This window comes from Cottoperca gobio, chromosome 7, assembly GCF_900634415.1.
Source record: "Cottoperca gobio chromosome 7, fCotGob3.1, whole genome shotgun sequence".
NCBI lineage: Eukaryota > Metazoa > Chordata > Actinopteri > Perciformes > Bovichtidae > Cottoperca > Cottoperca gobio.
In genome coordinates this window covers 11,515,681-11,532,949 of record NC_041361.1, presented here as the reverse complement: position 1 = coordinate 11,532,949, position 17,269 = coordinate 11,515,681, and the positions used below count along the sequence as shown (strand labels likewise).

The 17,269-nt window shown below is 40.6% G+C and overlaps 1 protein-coding gene across 2 annotated transcripts in view; it reads right to left on the bottom strand.

Moving 5' to 3' along the window:
• cpne5a (copine Va) overlaps window positions 1–17,269 on the bottom strand; it is a 68,604-nt gene that overhangs the window by 44,891 nt on the left and 6,444 nt on the right. Inside the window, exons 2-7 of one of the 2 annotated variants that reach the window (XM_029435702.1) lie at window positions 11,063–11,103; window positions 10,210–10,256; window positions 7,046–7,149; window positions 5,897–5,936; window positions 4,926–4,940; window positions 4,689–4,765 (exon numbers count right to left, since the gene is read on the bottom strand). In XM_029435702.1, coding sequence (XP_029291562.1) covers window positions 4,689–4,765; window positions 4,926–4,940; window positions 5,897–5,936; window positions 7,046–7,149; window positions 10,210–10,256; window positions 11,063–11,103 — 324 coding nt within the window. The remainder of the gene's footprint in view (window positions 1–4,688; window positions 4,766–4,925; window positions 4,941–5,896; window positions 5,937–7,045; window positions 7,150–10,209; window positions 10,257–11,062; window positions 11,104–17,269) is intronic. The other variant, XM_029435703.1, reaches the window with a different exon arrangement.

Genomic DNA, 17,269 nt, shown 5'->3' with positions numbered 1-17,269 from the left:
TAGAGATATGAGCGCAGATACAGTGTTGGAATTATGTTGAATCCTCGGTGGGAACACAAGAATGAGAGCTTGAGGGAGTATAATAATATAATGCAAGGCTGTGCTAAAATACCAACATCTTTACAGCAGACATCTTATATTTTGACCTGTTATGATAAAAAGATGTCAAATATCTGATAAAAGCAGAACTAAGCTTGAACATCGTTATCATTCATCACACTGTTTATCAATCATCAGTTATCATTTAACATTTGCCAATGTGTCAATGTGTCAATCAGAGATTAATTGTGAAAAGTCAGAGTTGATTGTTCTGACTTCGTGTTCCCCGAGGCCTCGTGACAGACCTGGTTCAGAAGCTTCAGTCTGCACCAGTCAGTGTGAGATGGACTTGTTGTTGTATTGTCTCTCTTTCTGCTGCTTTATTGATGTTGTTAGTTTCAGCATCAACAAAGCTGCAGAAAGAACATATTGCTTGATAGCGATTATTTAAAACAGGTGTAATTATTATCATTAAAAAAGCAGGTTGTACATTAATCAGCCTGCGACACATTGACCACTGCACATATTAAGCCGCAAATTCTCACACCAGAGAAAACAGACGATTAACAGCAAAGCTGTGATTAATTAAAAAAAGAAAAGATGTTTATCAAATGAAGCTTCTTGTGATTTGGATCAAACCGGGCTCTGCTTTGATCAAATCATGTCTTTATCAAAAGAAGTAAAAATTCAAGAGAATATTTATCAGTTTAACTGCACTTTCATCTCGTCTGTTTTTATCGTTTAATTTTTCAGTTCTACCCCAGAGCCCATTTAAATCTCTTTTCTGCTTGGCCTTTGACTTTGAAGTACCACTGTGGTGCAGGCTCTGTGGAGCTATAAAGACTCGTTTCAACAGTTTATGGTGAAGGCTTGAAGAAAATACAGTAACGCACAGTCACATGGATGATAACATAACACATGGCATGAAGTCAATATGACATCAAACTTCCATGGTACCTCCACATCCAGGGTAGATTCTAGCAGAGCATGAAATTATATTTTAAAATATCTTCCTATAAATAGAGCCGTTTGTAATAAATGTAGTGTGTAGATTTACTCACATATATAGCACTTATATATTTTATATATATATATATATTATATGTCTTCTTACTTTGCAACTACCGACAGTAGCTGTCCTCTAAAAGTCACATAAAGTGCACTAGAAGGTGCTTACTGCATTTTAGTAAATCTTTTCCTGAACTTCCTACTCAGTTGCCACTATGTAGTGTTGTAGAGACAAGATTATTCCTTTTAAAAATTGTTTGGGATGAACCCGTCTATTGACAAGTATTTAGAGCAAGCTATTTCCCTACGTACTTTACTGGCTAAATGCCTTATTCTACAATTTTGGAAGTCGGAGGTTATTCTTCTGTTCGAGCAATGACTCAGAGAGCTGGGAAATGTTCTACATTTAGAGAGATTACGTTACCAGCTGGGCAACAGAGATAATACCTTCTTGAAAATATGGGAACCCCTCCTCGATAAATGGGAGACTACTTCAATAAAACTCTCAGTTAAGCCTCTTCTCAATGCAAATGAAAAAAGTAGACAATTTATCCTTATTATTATTATTATTATTATTATTATTATTATTATTATTATTATTGTTGTTGTTGTTGTTGTTGTTGTTGCCAGAGTTATCATTTCTTTATATTTACTCTTCTGCCTCAATTGGATGTTTGTTTTACCTTTGTTACTTCTGTTGTGCTTTTAATCCCTATAATTATCTTTGCCTGTCTTTGTTTTGTTTATATTTATTATTTCATTTTTACTTTTATGTTATTCGTATGCCTTGTTATTTGCTTCTTTTTGTTTTCTCTTGAAAATCAATAGCAAAAATAAAAATAAGGTGAGATACGGTTCAGATGAGCCTTTGATTTGAGCTCCGACTCTCAAGCTCTCAGAACGCACATTTTTTTATATGTTATTTTCTATATTTCTATGAATCCCTTTCCTCTCTTGGCTCCCATGGGTGCAACCAACACACCCACAACAGTCATTGTAGTTAAGCATACAACGGGGGGCACAGTTACAGTAGGCTAATGGGTTTCACACGCCAATGTTGGGCTGCATTTATATGCTCTAGTGTGCGCTATAATTTACCAAACCAACAGCAAAGGTTACTACCATTTGTATAATGAACTCTATTATCACGTTACCTATACAACCACAGTGTGATTCCCTCCTACAGGCTGTCCACATAATCGCAGCCATGAGAGCCGCTAACATGTTTTTCTGTTGCAGATGACGTTCACCTGCATTAGTCAATACTTTAGCTTTGCATTTCCTCAGCTATCAGTAAATTTGATGCATGCCTCTCATTAAAATCAGATTATAAACAGAAAGAATCTGTGTCAGTTCAGTGCTTCATAGCTCACTTTCCTTCCTCTGGCATACGTTTCTTTCTTAATAAAGGAATCGGGGGAAAGCCATACTTCTGACCTTATTTTCCCCAAGACAAATAAGTCTGACGAAATTTGTTCTAAAGCGAATGGCAGAACATTAGCTTTGTCCCCATGTGCACAGCTCTTACAAATTCAAAAATGATTAAGTCAAGTGTGAGTAACGTGTGTGTGTGTGTGTGTGTGTGTGTGTGTGTGTGTGTGTGTGTGTGTGTGTGTGTGTGTGTGTGTGTGTGTGTGTGTGTGTGTATAATGTATTCATCACAATGTAGGTACAAGGAATTCCACAACATTATATATAATGTGCTGTGTTAATGTTAAGGTAAGACTGCAGGGAGTGAAAGCGAGTCAATATTATGTTCAATGTAATTTTCTTAAACTTATATTCATATACAATTAATGTGCATTGGAGTATCCATTTTGAAGGCAATTTAATGCCACTTGGCATATAATATCTTGTCAAAGACATGTTGACAACTGTGAACATGCACATCAGCAGCTACATTTCCTCCCAAGTGTACTTGAAAAAGCACATTTGTTCATGGTTAATTGTAAAGTTACATTTTATATATAGAGAGAGAAAGAGAGGAGCGAGAGAAGAGAGAGAGCGAGAGAAGAGAAGAAGAGGAGAAAGAGAGAGCAGAGAGAGAGAAGAGAGAGAGAGAGAGAAAGATAGAAAGAGAGAGAGAGAGAGAGAGATATCGACGAGATAGAGCGAGAGAAAGAGAAGCCATCTCGCGAAGCCTCGACGAGGAAGAGACTCCGATGCTACTCGCTCTCGCTATATAGTAGACTCTATCTCGATAGCTAGAGACTCGATATAGACAGTTTGGGGACAAAAAGAAATAGAAAACAATGAGTAAAGGGGGTCAGGACTATAAAAAAGAATCTGTTGGATGGAAGGATGGAGAAATAAATGATAGATGAAGTGTGGAAAATAGGGAAAGGGCTGCTGATGTGCTTCTTAAGCAGGTCATTGGACGCAGTGTGCCGTGGGAGGGCTTGTTTAAGCATGGCTAACAGATTTCCTCAGTCCCTGCGGGAGCAGTTTCTCATAGCTACGATCCAGAGAGGCACTGTCACATCAGGACACAGGATAAGGAAATGGAGCACATACCCATTAAACAACTTCTAAAAAATTGTCTATTACAGGAGGCGAGGAAAACTCCATTACCCATGGATGCCGTTTAGCTATTTAAACAGGACAGGGCAGTATAAAACTGTGCCCTTAACTGAATATCAACAGGAACAGAACATCTAAAGAATCCTATACTGTTCTTGAGTTTCTGAATTGCTACTTCCCGACATGGAACAGTTATTAGCAGCACAAGTAAATGTTTTCATAAGGGCTCATTTCTTCAAAATTGAAAAACTCAACGTCAGTAACGGCAACCATATCATCATCATCGGCCTCTGCTGCAGTTAAATTGGGTGTTGCACCAGTGCGCAGTCTCAGCAGGTGATCAAGGTGTCCTGCTGAAGCTGCAGAATCAGTATTTTGTCCATCATGTCGGCCTGCGGCTCCTGAGCCTTCTGCCTGTCTCTGAAGTTGGGTGTGAAGCCTAGTTTACAGCATACTAGTGAACACTGACTCTTGATCCTGTTCATCCTCTTATTCTGCACTGAAGGGCACACAGCTCTGTAATCCACCACCACCAGTCACTGGCAGAGTTCATGGTCGAAACCAAAGCCCTGTTATTCACACAACCCCCACTGCCAGGTCCAGCACCGCCTCAAACTTCACAGAGAGGCCTCCAGGCTGCAATTCACAGTCTCACACACAAACACAAGCTTCGTATTTTGCTATGGGTGCTAATGGCTTCAGGGCTTCATATTTCCCAATTTACATTGAAGAGGAGTTGATAGTGCCATGTGTCTCACGCTGACTTCAATCCGCTCTCCGTGCTAGATCGCCTCCCTAATGACAATAATTGCATTGAGGAAGCCCCCGGTCGTGTTCAATTACCCATTCCCATCCGAGCACACGGGTCTAATCTTGCAGTGCAATGTACGATACAGATGGCTCTAAAAGGCAGACATATCAATCACCGTGTGAAATCCAGCAGGAGAACTATGTCACATTTGAATGGGCTGAGAGGTGGCACTTTCATTATCTGATAATATCTGAAAACTCGTGTTTGCGAAGATAAAATTGTGCTATTTGTCTCCTTGACAGGATAAGTCAAGGAAAACCCTCTTCCTGCCTCTTGCTAAATGATTGAACACAGTCAAATGAACACTCACCCGAGAGGTTTCTCCAGGCGACTGGCAGGTGAGCCCACGATCTCTCCCAATGTACAGTGGACCTGTCCCAGGAAGTCCTGCGATTGGGGGGAAGGGGACACAGAGCGGGATGGAGAGAGACGTAGGATGGGGGCGTTCAGGTGGATCAAGGGGGTTACAAGGAGAGTCGGTGAGGAGTTAAGCATCGTTATAAGCATTGTGCGGTTATAAATTAGGACATCTGAGGCAGACACGTACGTTAATGTCGGTGGGCTTCCGGGGTGGAGAAGGAGAAGGAGGAAGAGAGAGAGACCAGGCAGCAGCAGTGACACAACAGAGCATATCATGGAACAGAAGGCACACCACTCAAATACCAGACTGTCATCAACAAAGTGCAAGAAAGAAGCGCGAAAGCAGATATGTGAAAGAGCAGATAGGCAGCAGGAAACAGAAGACGGTAAAGAGTCACACACGTATTAGAGGAAGATAGAAAAGGAAAGTGAAATAGAGAAATAGATGGAAAGCAACGAAGGCAGAAAGAGTTTCATTCAATGAACACTTTGTTTCCAGATCATGCAGCACAAAATCACAACAATAAAAGCATCCCAGTGACAGAAGCGTAATTAATGATGAACATTTTAGGTATTATGCAAACCAAGTGCTGAAAATATATTCTTTATTTGTCTGTATTTTAATGAGACAGAGTTTATTAATCAAAGCTTTCCATGATTGCACTAACATACATTCAACTCAATGAGTTGTTTACCTGAATGCATGTTGGAGAATAAAGTGCTGTCCTTTTCAGACACAACTTCCATTTAAATAAATGTGTATTATTCCTAATAACTTGTGTGCTGTCTTAGAAATGCAAATCTAAATTGCAAGCCCCACTACAGAGCGTAGAGGGAAATGTGTTGAAAAACTTTGATAATGATGTACAATGCTTCATTTCTCATTATGAAAAAAAGGTAATGAGGGTATGCCAGGTGCAAATGAAACTCTAATTATTATAGCTCTGGAGGAATAAAATAACTAATTTTCAAACTCAGGCAGGTTGAAGGTATAACATAAACAATATTTTGGCAGATGAAGAATAATATAATTGCTTTGGTTTGCACACGACCTTAGTATAAGAGACATGCCCCGATAACAATTAAAACTAATTTCAGGATACAATATAAAGTAGAACTCCTGAAACTCCCAAAAATGAATCAAAGTTCTTTACTTACATGCTTTGCCAGATCTGGACTTTTAGAATCAATATCATATCTGAAATCACAAAGAGGCTACACATCACAGGGGCAGAGATGTAGACAAAACATCATGAGACCTTACTAATTACTACCGACTCTAATGAAATAACACTGGCTGCTGCGTGGACGTTTTCCTCCTGTCTATCACACACCTGGGTCAATTTGGGAGCAAAAGGGGACGACCGATGAAAAAAAAGCATAAGCAATAATGGGACAGTTAATTAAGGAAGTCATTCTATAGTTTATGAATGTAATTTCCGTACTCTGCCTGGGGGATCATATTGAAACAATCTACCAGTGCACATAAAGTTCCCAGCATTTGCCAGTCAAACTTAATGTAAAAGTAATTAAACCTCAGTAAGCCCTGGCTCCCACCTCTGTGATAAAAAGAAAGATGTAAATGAGTAACACTAATTGTGAGGGGATGCACTCCCTCCTTTTCTGTTCCAGAGACGAATCATGATCGCCAAATTAATTCATTAAGTGTCTGAAAGCCCTCAGAGACCTGCAGCTCGGTCCTGGATACATCAGTGAAGTCCACTGGGGATTTCATGCTTGAAGGGAGGAAAAAGAAACAAAGGACACATTTTTGGAAGCATATGTGTTATCCTTGAGTAGGGGGGTGAGTGGAGATCCTGACTCAGTTCTAAGAGATCTCAAAATGAAACCGCACATTCTTGACCTTCTCACTAGGCTGGACTTATCAAGAGGTGGAAGGCAGCTGTATGTGAAAGAGAGGAGGACAGAGGTTTTTGTGAGTTTTATGGGACATGGTTTAGAGATTTGCTTTGCTTAGCAGCAGGGAGATTAAGGATAAAACTTTGCATGAAATATTTATCACCCTTATACCAATCTCCCTTCAACGAATGACTACTGAGACACAGCACCAATGAATAATTCCTCAGGAGAGAGCCGAGCTGGTGACAAGAGAGAAAATGAGAGACAGGACAGGAGGAGGGGGGATGAAGAGATAGATGGGGGAAGCGGGAGAGGGAATGAGACGCTTGTGGTGGAATGGAAAGATGGAAGCATTTGAGGACTGGTTTAGAAGAAGTCAGCACATCTGAAACACACACGCAACTCGGTGTGTGTCCCCAGAGGATCAGATCAAACAGAATAACTCACACGTCAAAGCGCAGGTTCTGCTTCTCCTCAAAGAAGTAATCCAGGATGTACTTCCTGACAAAGTCTGGGTTTAGGGTGTTGTCTATCACCTCTGTTCTCCCGAACTAGATCCGAACCAGGAAAGAAGGTGGAAAAAAGAGAGAAAAGGAAGAAGTGAGCTCAAAGCTTTGAGACGGCACATCATGCAGTCACTCAGAAACTACATCCACTGCTCTATTACTTCACCCCACCCCCACTATCTTCCCCCGGCAAACGTGTGAATTCACAGCTTCAGATAAACTCAGATTTGATGAACAGAAGTGGGTGATCACACAGTGTCAGCTCTTCTTCTCCACTTCTTCTCATTGTGCTGGGGATGAGCAAGCCTGAGGAAAACACTGTATGGAGTCCAATTACACTAATTTAATTAATACCACATTCACGCCACTATCGCTCTCACAGCCACTTCAAAACAAGGGGCAGTGATGATAAGATGTGGGGGGGGGGGGGGGGGTTGGGGTGGGTGACAAGACAAAGGCAGAGAAAAATAGTGACTCTCAAATGTTGTCTTTATACAGAGGAACCGTCACAAAGGATGGGAAGATGGTAAACTATCTCCTTTTCTCTGGCGTTAACAAGAAAATGGGAACTGAAAAAAGATGTGTCAGTGACCCAGAGCAAGACCATCTGATGAGGTGATGTGCTGAGAAACAAATCCAAAATGAATAAACTGACACAGAGAAATAATAATATCAGTGTTAGGGCTTAATGAGGAGATGAAACAGCAGGATTACAGGCTCCCACCTTTGTGATTACATCCAGCAGGGGAAAAACTCAAAGTGGGATTTAAGAGGGGAGCGACACAGAGTAACGTTACAGCAGGACGCCTATGCTAATGCAAAGAGAGTCAAGCTGGATTGTGTGTAACAGATGACAGTTTGAGGGAGTGGATTTGCTGAAGTGTAACCTACCATCAAACATAAAACTGTGTCTAAGCCTGTAAAGGTTTAACTCCTGTGTGGCAGCACCTCAAATCTCGTTCTTCCTCCTTATCCCTGTCAGAAAGTGGAAGAGCTCCCTTCCAGCAGAAGAAAAGAAGGAGAACTGTCCACTGAGTGAACAGCAGCATATTTCAATGATCGTCGCTGAATGTGGCAGCAGGGGGCCAAAAGCATATTCAATTCGGTCCCAGGCCAAACTCAAAAGAAGAAGAAGAAGAAGAAGAAAAAGAATCAGCACCAGAGCAAAGAACAGCCACCCGAGGAAATAAAATATCTCCCACACTACATATTATTCCTACCTTGGCAAGTACATAGACGGCCTGTAAAGCCAGAGCTGCAAAGCATTGCAATTAACTGTCAATCCCCCCCAAAAAGAATGTCTGGGTGCTGGCAGTGTGCATTTCTTCCCCATCAATAACCCTAACAAGGATAAATTGTGAGCCGCAATGTCAGAAAATTCATCTTGGTAAAAAAAGATTAACGCCTCTGAGTTTTACTCGAAGAGGAAAGGCCAGGCTTTGCTTGAATTTAGAGAGGTTATACTGTGTCAGCTGCTCAGTTAAGTGAAAGCGCTAGAAAGAGGAAAACATGTCATGCACTAGGAGTAATTACAGACGAGGGAATTGAAGATTAAGACTTTAAAGTCATGTGGTAGCAGAATGATGCTCCAGCTCCAGTTTTATGTATTCGACTAAGGATGCTGACAGAAATTATTCAAAGGGGTTACAAGTCTCAAGAGGAGCTGATGGAGCAATCCTCCTGGAATCAAAACACTATTTATCCAGAATTCTTCCCTTGATGGATGAACGTGAAGGACACCCGGCCGAAGGAGCAGTGTGTCCTACAGAAGAGTAATTGGATTACAGACGGTTGATGGCACAGTGAAAGTTGCTCCGACCAACCATATCTACTCCATAACAAAAAAAAACGCAATAAATGACAGAGGGTCAAAGGAGGCGGTTAGCGCCTTTATCAATACAGCACAGCTTGACTCTGCTGCTCACACAGCCAGCTGTCCTCTGCAATGAAAACACAAGCCTGTGTCTCTGTCAGGCTGCACCCACAGTTTGTAAGCTCGAGGCGGGGTAGTGTAGCCAGAGGTGACAGGTGTAGGAGGTTTTTCCCACTGAGCACTGCACTGATGCTTGACTACATTTGCATGTTAATCAGTTAAACTTCTCTCTTATGCAGTCAGGTTAATAGAAATAACCATCACAGACAAATAACACACAAGCTTTATTAGTCTATCTTAATGCTTTTGATGCTTTTGGCCTGCGGGCTGTAAATTGAGCATCTCTGCTTTAAGAGCTAGTTTTAGGGTTAGATTTTGAATAGGATCTGGGTTCAGGCTATGTTTACGGTTAAGGTTAGATAATACATTACGTCAGTGACGGTCCTCAGAAGTGCTGTATCGCAAGTATTGTATAGCAGGTCAAACAGTGTGTGTTTTTTCTCTTTAAGAGCCATCAGCACAAAAACACAGATTATAGCTTAAACCTTTGTGCCCTGGAGCCGCGTGTTTCCCACTCCTAAATCTGTTGTGTCACACCACTGTGCACCAGTGTGACACCAAGGTCTCTGTAGAGTCAATAAACATAGTGCTCCCATTCAGACAGAGTGAAAGCAGAAGCACAATATTTTGAGCGCTCAAAGTATCCGTCAGCATGTATATACAGTATTGATTGTCCTGAATATTTCTGACTTGGCTGGCTTTTAGCTTTTGTTCATGTTCTTTGATCAAAAGAATATCAGAGAGTAGAAAGAATCTTGAATTAACAAGCATCCCCCTTTGAGATGGGATTTAGGTTTCTCTGTATGTCCATCCATCAGGATTACAGTGACAAATAATCCCAAAAGGATCCTCTGTCTTGCTACAATATTTGCCTTCCTCTACTTTATCTGCCTCTGTGGTATAATTAAGGCACAGTCAGGGAGATTCTGACACAGAGGTAAATCTTTATCAATATAAGTAGCTGCCACCTTAACCAGCCAATCAGTCACAGCTAACACGGTACTGACCAGTGCACAGATATTCACAGGGTCAATCAATTGAAAATGATTGGCACTCACAACCTTTACCTTGAGGGAGAGGAGGGGGAGGGTTGTAAACAGAAAGCGGGCTGTCATAGAGAGGAGACAGGCCGATAGAGTTGTGTCGACAGAGGGACGGCTGTGAACTCTTACCTCTCTCCATTGTTTGGTCTCGACGCCCTGCGTGTACAACACCACCACTGAGAAGAAAAAGAGAGCAGAGTAACATTGTTACTAATCTCAATCAAGCATCCCGCGTCTTCAAATGGTGTTTGTTTTGTTCCTTCTATGCTGACATTCATCATTAATTATACTTCCAGGCCCTGACAGCATAATGAAGTGCCAAGCTTGATGATTCTGCGCTGCATCAGATTCTTGGTATAATGTCCACATGCAAAGAACAAAAGCTCTAAAGCTAGATTGAAGGCTAATGAAGTAAATTTAAGCCATGCAATCAAAACACAATTTCTCAGCGGTAAGATTCCCCTGATTCCTATTTTATTTTGAGACTTCAAATGAAGCCGGGGCTGGCAAACACAACGTGACCGGTCATACATCTCAGGGTTCATCTTCAGCGAATACAAAACAGGGCGAGTGGGATATTTTTCCCGTGGCTTATTTACACAAAGGGCTTGAACTTCCTCCCTATTATGAAACATGTCTCCTCCATTCTCTATCCTTCAGGGAGTTTCAAAGAAAATGCCTTTATGGCGGTTCCCAATGTGTTTCACCAAAAGACACCCATTTGTATTCAAAGGCTGGCTTCTATACCCTGCATGCATTAAGGTACTTTCTGTAGCTCTCAGTGAGGAAAGGTTGTCACATTACTGTGCAAATGAAATGCAGTTATTGAAGGAACACTTTGAAATAGCAAAGTAAACTGAATCAAAGTTAAGCTCAGCAAAAATAAAAAGTAAAACTTTGTAAAAGGAGAGAATGTGATGAAACATTTTCTGAGCAAGGAAACGCTAAACTGAAATTAGCATTGTAAAAACTGAGAACTTACATGGGTCGGATTTGGAGAAAGTGTCTCGGTCCATAAGATTTCTGTAAGAGAAGGAAACACATTAAAACTGTTAGTCGAATTAATTTCACTGAATTTTAAGACTGCTATCCATCTTATTTTCTACACATATGTAAATGCTTCCTATCTTTACGAGAACCCCCATATGCAAAGTACAAAATAATTGCAATGGTAATTCAAATACTGCCAGTGTTCATTGAAATAGTGAGTCAGCAATCAGCACATTAACAAAAATCAATGCAAGGAGAGATTGTGGGCATTACTTATAAAAACAGTGTGCCACTACAAAGCCTTCAGACTGTGTGCATACCCTTGCCAAGGCTGCACAATCTTCTATATTTGTTCTGATACAGTTTGAGAACGTTTCAAGAAAAGAAAAAAACACATAAAAGTCAGACAATTGTGACATGTGGCAGATTTCATCATTCCAGTTAAGTGTAGTTCAGGACTAAACAACAGACATTAACAACTGTCCATCTCAAAATGAAGGATTGTGCACTTGTTCCTATTGATTTAGTTGTTATATGAAATATGGACCACCCCCTTGTATGTCATACAGCAGAGGATGGAGGCTGTGAAGACATTTTGCTGTAGTCCCAGAAACAACAGAAATATAATAAAGAAAATGATTCTTTGTATTATCATCATTTGAGCTGTTATGAGTCAAATCATTATATTATTCTTGTGCCGTGCATGTGGGCCAGGAGTTAACCTACTAAGGAATTAGAGCTGCAAAAAAATCAATTGGCAACTTCTTTCATAATAAATGAATAATTTATGTAATAATGTATTTTCATGCAGAGTGGAAAATATTTTGTGGTGGCAGTTACTTGCAGCCCTAACTCCTAATGTATATTTAATCGAAACGAAAATATTTTTGGTGTACCACCAGATGAGCAGAATGAATTGTAGACTTCTTCTTCATCTTGGAGTTCTTTTAATATGTCCGTGACAACACAGTGAAGTGTGAGGTAATCAGCTCTATCACAGCTTTGCAATATTTCAGAGTGAAGCTGAGTCTCGCTGTCGTTTCCCAGGGGACTGTGCCCTGGGGGCAGAAAGCATGGAGCCACAGCACAGAGTACATATGAGGATCTATTTCTTCATCCATGGGCAGGGTTAGATTCAATGTTCACATGTGTTCACATTGTAGTATCAGTCTGATCCAGCAGTATGGGTACGTAAATCACACTATTTCAGACCAGTTCCCTTTCAGTCTCCCTCTTTATGAAGCACAATCAAAGAGAACCGGCTGCTATTGCTTGTCAGGATATGTACAAAAGCATTTCCCACACCCTAAATCCTCTTCCCTTTGATAAAGCACAGCCTTTCACGCTGTGGAGGAGCTATCCCGTTCCCTGACACTGATCATCATCCAACACCTTTTCAAGCAGCCAAACACTCAGATTGGTTTCAAGGTAAAATCAGCATAAATATTATTCATTCAATCTTTATTTTTAGCGTCTTCCGGACTAAATTCTGTGGGGGTTTTTGGAGACAGGGAAGTTTCCCTTTAGTATTTCCTCCCGTCACTGTACAAGATCTAACAAAACAGATATTACATCTAAGACATTAGAGGGTGCTACAAATGGCTCCTACCATCAATAACGTTTTAGATAAGACATTTTCCAGATGGTCTCAAAGATCTCATTAGCATACTAGTAAAATGCAAAAGCATATAAATATGTCTTGTTTCTGCTTCCTGATTGTGAGCAGTGTCAATAAATAACTTGCATGCATTTCAGAACAATCCTCATCCCTTTAGGGGCCAGCAGGGTTTCAATGAATATAGATGAGATATCAGAACCGAATCCAAGCAACATGGCATCATTCATGCACACGCAATTCTGCATTCCTGGACACAACATCTTCTGTCACAGGGATACGTGGGGGGATAATACATGCAGCTTTGTTGGGTATTAGCCTTGGGCTGACCTGACTACAGTTGGAACATTGTCACTGTAATTATCATTGGAGATAACAAAGCCATCCATGACTAACTGCCTCTTTGTATCTACCTGTAACCGTCTGGCATCCATTACCCTCCGACAATTAACTTGTCCATCACCTCTCAGTGCAGAAGAGAATGTGCCACATGGAAAAAGAAAAGCGGGAAAACATAAAATCACATTTAAACAATGTTGCTGGCGAAAACAAGCCTTCATTTCAGCTGCTGCACGCCACTTTGCTCTTGCAGAACATTTCTATTCCAAGAAGAAATGATATACAGATTTATACACCAATGCAAATGATTCCACCATCTTACTGTGTGCACATGGCCAGAGAGCACAATGGTGCCGCAGGATGTTTATGAACATCTCAGATAATCCGTCTCATTTTACTGAAGTAATGCTGCCTATTTCAAAAGTGAACTCCTTCTCACTACGAATCTCAGCGGGATAAGAGAAGATCATTATCCCGAAAGCTGATGTAGAACAAGTTTGATGATGAAGATACAGTTCATTGAAAGTAGGACAAAAGTAATTAGATCCAGCTACTTTTAAATGCACACCACATTTCATCTCCCAGCCTTCTTTCATACTGTAGCACTTTTGTGATCACTACGACCATCTCATTTGAAACACGTGAATGAAAATTGCAAATATAATTTTTCCTATTCCTCTTGATCTCACCGCCTTCATTAAAACTCTGAGTGCAATATTCTCCTCTAGTCACTGGAGCATTTAATAATGTATCACATGTGAAGCAAGAGTCTGAGGTGCATTATTAGATGCAGAAGAAAAGAAACAAACAACAAGAAATTTAATTTAATTTCACTTGAGAAACAATGAAAAATATAATATTGAAAGCCTTTCTTTCTCTGTCTAATCATCTCTAACAAAGTAATGTGTTTATTTGTCAGTGAATTAAGCTTGCAGTTATTGGCTATGCACACTTTAATTAATAGGTACGGTTGTACCACGAAATACTGCAAATGGTTCATTAGCATCAACCAGCCAATGCATGTACTTAAAATCTGCAAACTCTCTGCGTCAATAAAGTATTTAGTTTGGAATAAATACTGGGAAATTGTTCCACCACAGGCCAAGAGTAAAGGAAATTTGACCTCTAAAAAATGGCTAGCTGCTGAACTCCAATTTAAAAGAATATATTCGGAGCACATGCTCCCTCTTGGTCAGATCCCTGGGGATATTTTAGCAGCTCCTTGGACTGTGTGGCTGATTATTAAATGAAATGTGAGAATTAATTCCTGCACCCGCTGTGCCTTATTGTCAGCAGTCCCTTAATTCTCCTCCACTTCGTTAGAGTTGTTGAAATCATAATTGGCACCTTGAAGAAATAGCATCTAATTCAGTGGAAAGTGGTTTTAAATAGTCCTGGCTGGACAATTCCCATATGAGCTGCAAACTCATTGGTTCTTAAAAGGACACGACAAATGCGAGCTTGAAAGTGAAGTCTCTGACCGAGTAGGAAAGTCTTTGTATTAGATCAGAGACGATGGGACATGGCTGGGAGGAGAAAGTGAAGGACGGTTTGTATTTTCAAGTCACTTCACATTCACTACTGCCCTATGGCCCTTTCCTTTTTTACTAAAGACATTTTCTTTCCACTCACACACCACGGGGTCAGCAGGTCTACTTTTTGTCTGAAATGCCCTTAAGCAGCTTATCAGGGGTCGAAGAGTCAGAGCACCAAACAGGGGAGATATATGCTGCTGCAGAGGACCCTTTACAAATGGGAGAAATCCCATTATTTAGACTGAAATATTCAGTTTTCCTTCAAGGTGTTTTTCTAATTCATAAAAACAAATATCTTCAATATATTATGCAGGAAAGATAATCAGATTTGGGTGAGCACTGCTGCTTCAATTAAAACATACACATTAAATTAAAAACAACTGATAAAGTGTTATGCACTGCTGCATTTCATTATTGGACATTACCTCTGTCTGCATTGCATTACTGAATCCCCCGAATGGTGACAGGTGATGATGCACAGTAATGTTGCTTTTGTCTGGATCTCAAAAACTCCTCTCCATTTCATTCAATGTGCAATCTGGTCCATTTATTAGTGACATTCACTGTGATGGCACCAGGTGTCTTCTCCTCCTCCATCTGTTTGATTATTCCGTTTCTGTTCAACCACAGAGCACTCCCTGGTCGGCCGTCTCGAGGGCAGTGACAGAATCTCGGTCATAAAACTGATAGTACAATAAATGAGAATGCACGTATCCTGTGACTCCCTATTTCAGAGTGGCTTTTGGTGTGTGACTAATGTCCGACCAGGGAATAATATCACAGCTAATTGCACAGTATGACAGCTTGGGGTTTTGTACAGAGAAAGGTCTTTTTTCTTCTTTTTTTTAATGGGAACTGAGAGAGATACACACACTCGTAGTATATGGCTGTTATAACCCTGGCAGAGCACTTTGCCTACTGTGAATTCACGCCAATTTCCCTTCATCTCTCCATTCCATGTGAAGAAACCCAAGCTACAAATATCTTCGCAGGCATACACCAACCGTATATTTCACAGACGTGTAAACCACGTTAAATTGTACACTAGGAAACCAATAAGGCACAGTAAAAAATTTCTAAGCTCATAAAAAAGCTAAGGCTTTGAAATGACAGTAACTGATCATTAAATCGAGACAGAGAAGGGAAGCTCTGCGTGGATTCAGTCAAGTGTGGAGTGGAGAGTGAAGGGTCAATGTGTTCATACAAAGAAACTCTCTCAGAGGATAACACTAATTAATGTTAGTGAGGGATGAGATGGCTGCGAGAGCACCATATAGGGTGGAAACAGAGAAATGCAGATGTGTAACTGGTGGTGGACTCTGGTTAAGCCTCAGTCGGTGAAAGCAGCACACAGCAGGTAAGGTGGTGTTAAACCTTAATGAGCGTGAACTGACAAACACTAACTAGCACGGTAAGTATTCAGAGGTATGACCATCCCGCATATTCATTTAGTTCTCCTGAAATGTGAACACAGGCTGGAAATAAATGTCCTACGCATTTTCACAAAAGATAGCCTGACATAATTGCATAACAATGAATAATGAATAAAGAATAACAATGAAAAGCTCTACTTCCCTCCAACCTCCTCCTGAAGGTAAGTAAGACTAAGCTGATAGTGGACTTTGGGAAGATGCAGGGAAAGAACTACAGCAGCTTCAAGTACTTGGTGTCTACATCACTGACTGACTGGGGAGGTAGTGGATACACGAGGCTTTTACTTTTACTTACTTTGTTGTATAGCATTTCTCGTTCCTTGTACGACATTGAAATTGAAACACAATCTCATTATCTTTTTTTTTAAGTAAACAACTCCTAAACGGTGTTCTCACGACTTAAACCGCTTGAATGCCAAACATATCATTTGTACTTGGCTTACAATGTAAAAAATACGACCTCACGTGTTCACTTTGAAGGACTCCAAGACAAATGAGAAACCAACTTGAAATGAAATTAACTGCCAGCGTCTACAGAAGCCTATAATCATGTCACAGTTGTGTAGCTTGAGGTTAGGTTCATCGTGTAAGATTCACACATTTTTGACTGATAATCCATTTCCCTACAGTGAAAATTAATTGATTCTGTGCTTATCAAATGTGTCAGCCACATACACAGCTGTTGTTACACACACATTCTCACCCACGCAGCCAGAAATGTCCCTTTTGGCTACTGTATAACATATGCACTTCATTATCTCAAAGAAGTCCACAGAAATGACAATAACTTGACAATGAGTAGTTTAGGCTTGCGGCTAACACTCTCAACGAGGGAGAAGCCTTCAACATATGCAACATAATGTGGCGAAATCTTCACAGAGCAACCTGTCACACTTTGGACAAATCCGACACCAGCTCGCACATTTCCCAGACAAGCTCTGATGTTAGGTCAAATATCTCTAGATACAAAAATCCTCTAACATAGTTTGCTGACCCTTAAGGTTCTCTGAAAATAGTGACAGGAGCAGCTTGATAATTCTGAGCCACGAGGGACTGCTTTGATTTATTATTGCTGCACCACCCTCTTGACTTTTCCTGTCATTCCAATCAACACTTTCAGATGACACAGGCAGCATGCAGAGTGTCATACACCACTGGCATGGCACCACAACTGTGTATCCATGGAATCCCTCTCTGCTGTCATTTATCCCAAATGAGAATATATTAATAACACTGACACCACCACAAGCCAAGTGTCTGGGATCCAAACTAATTTT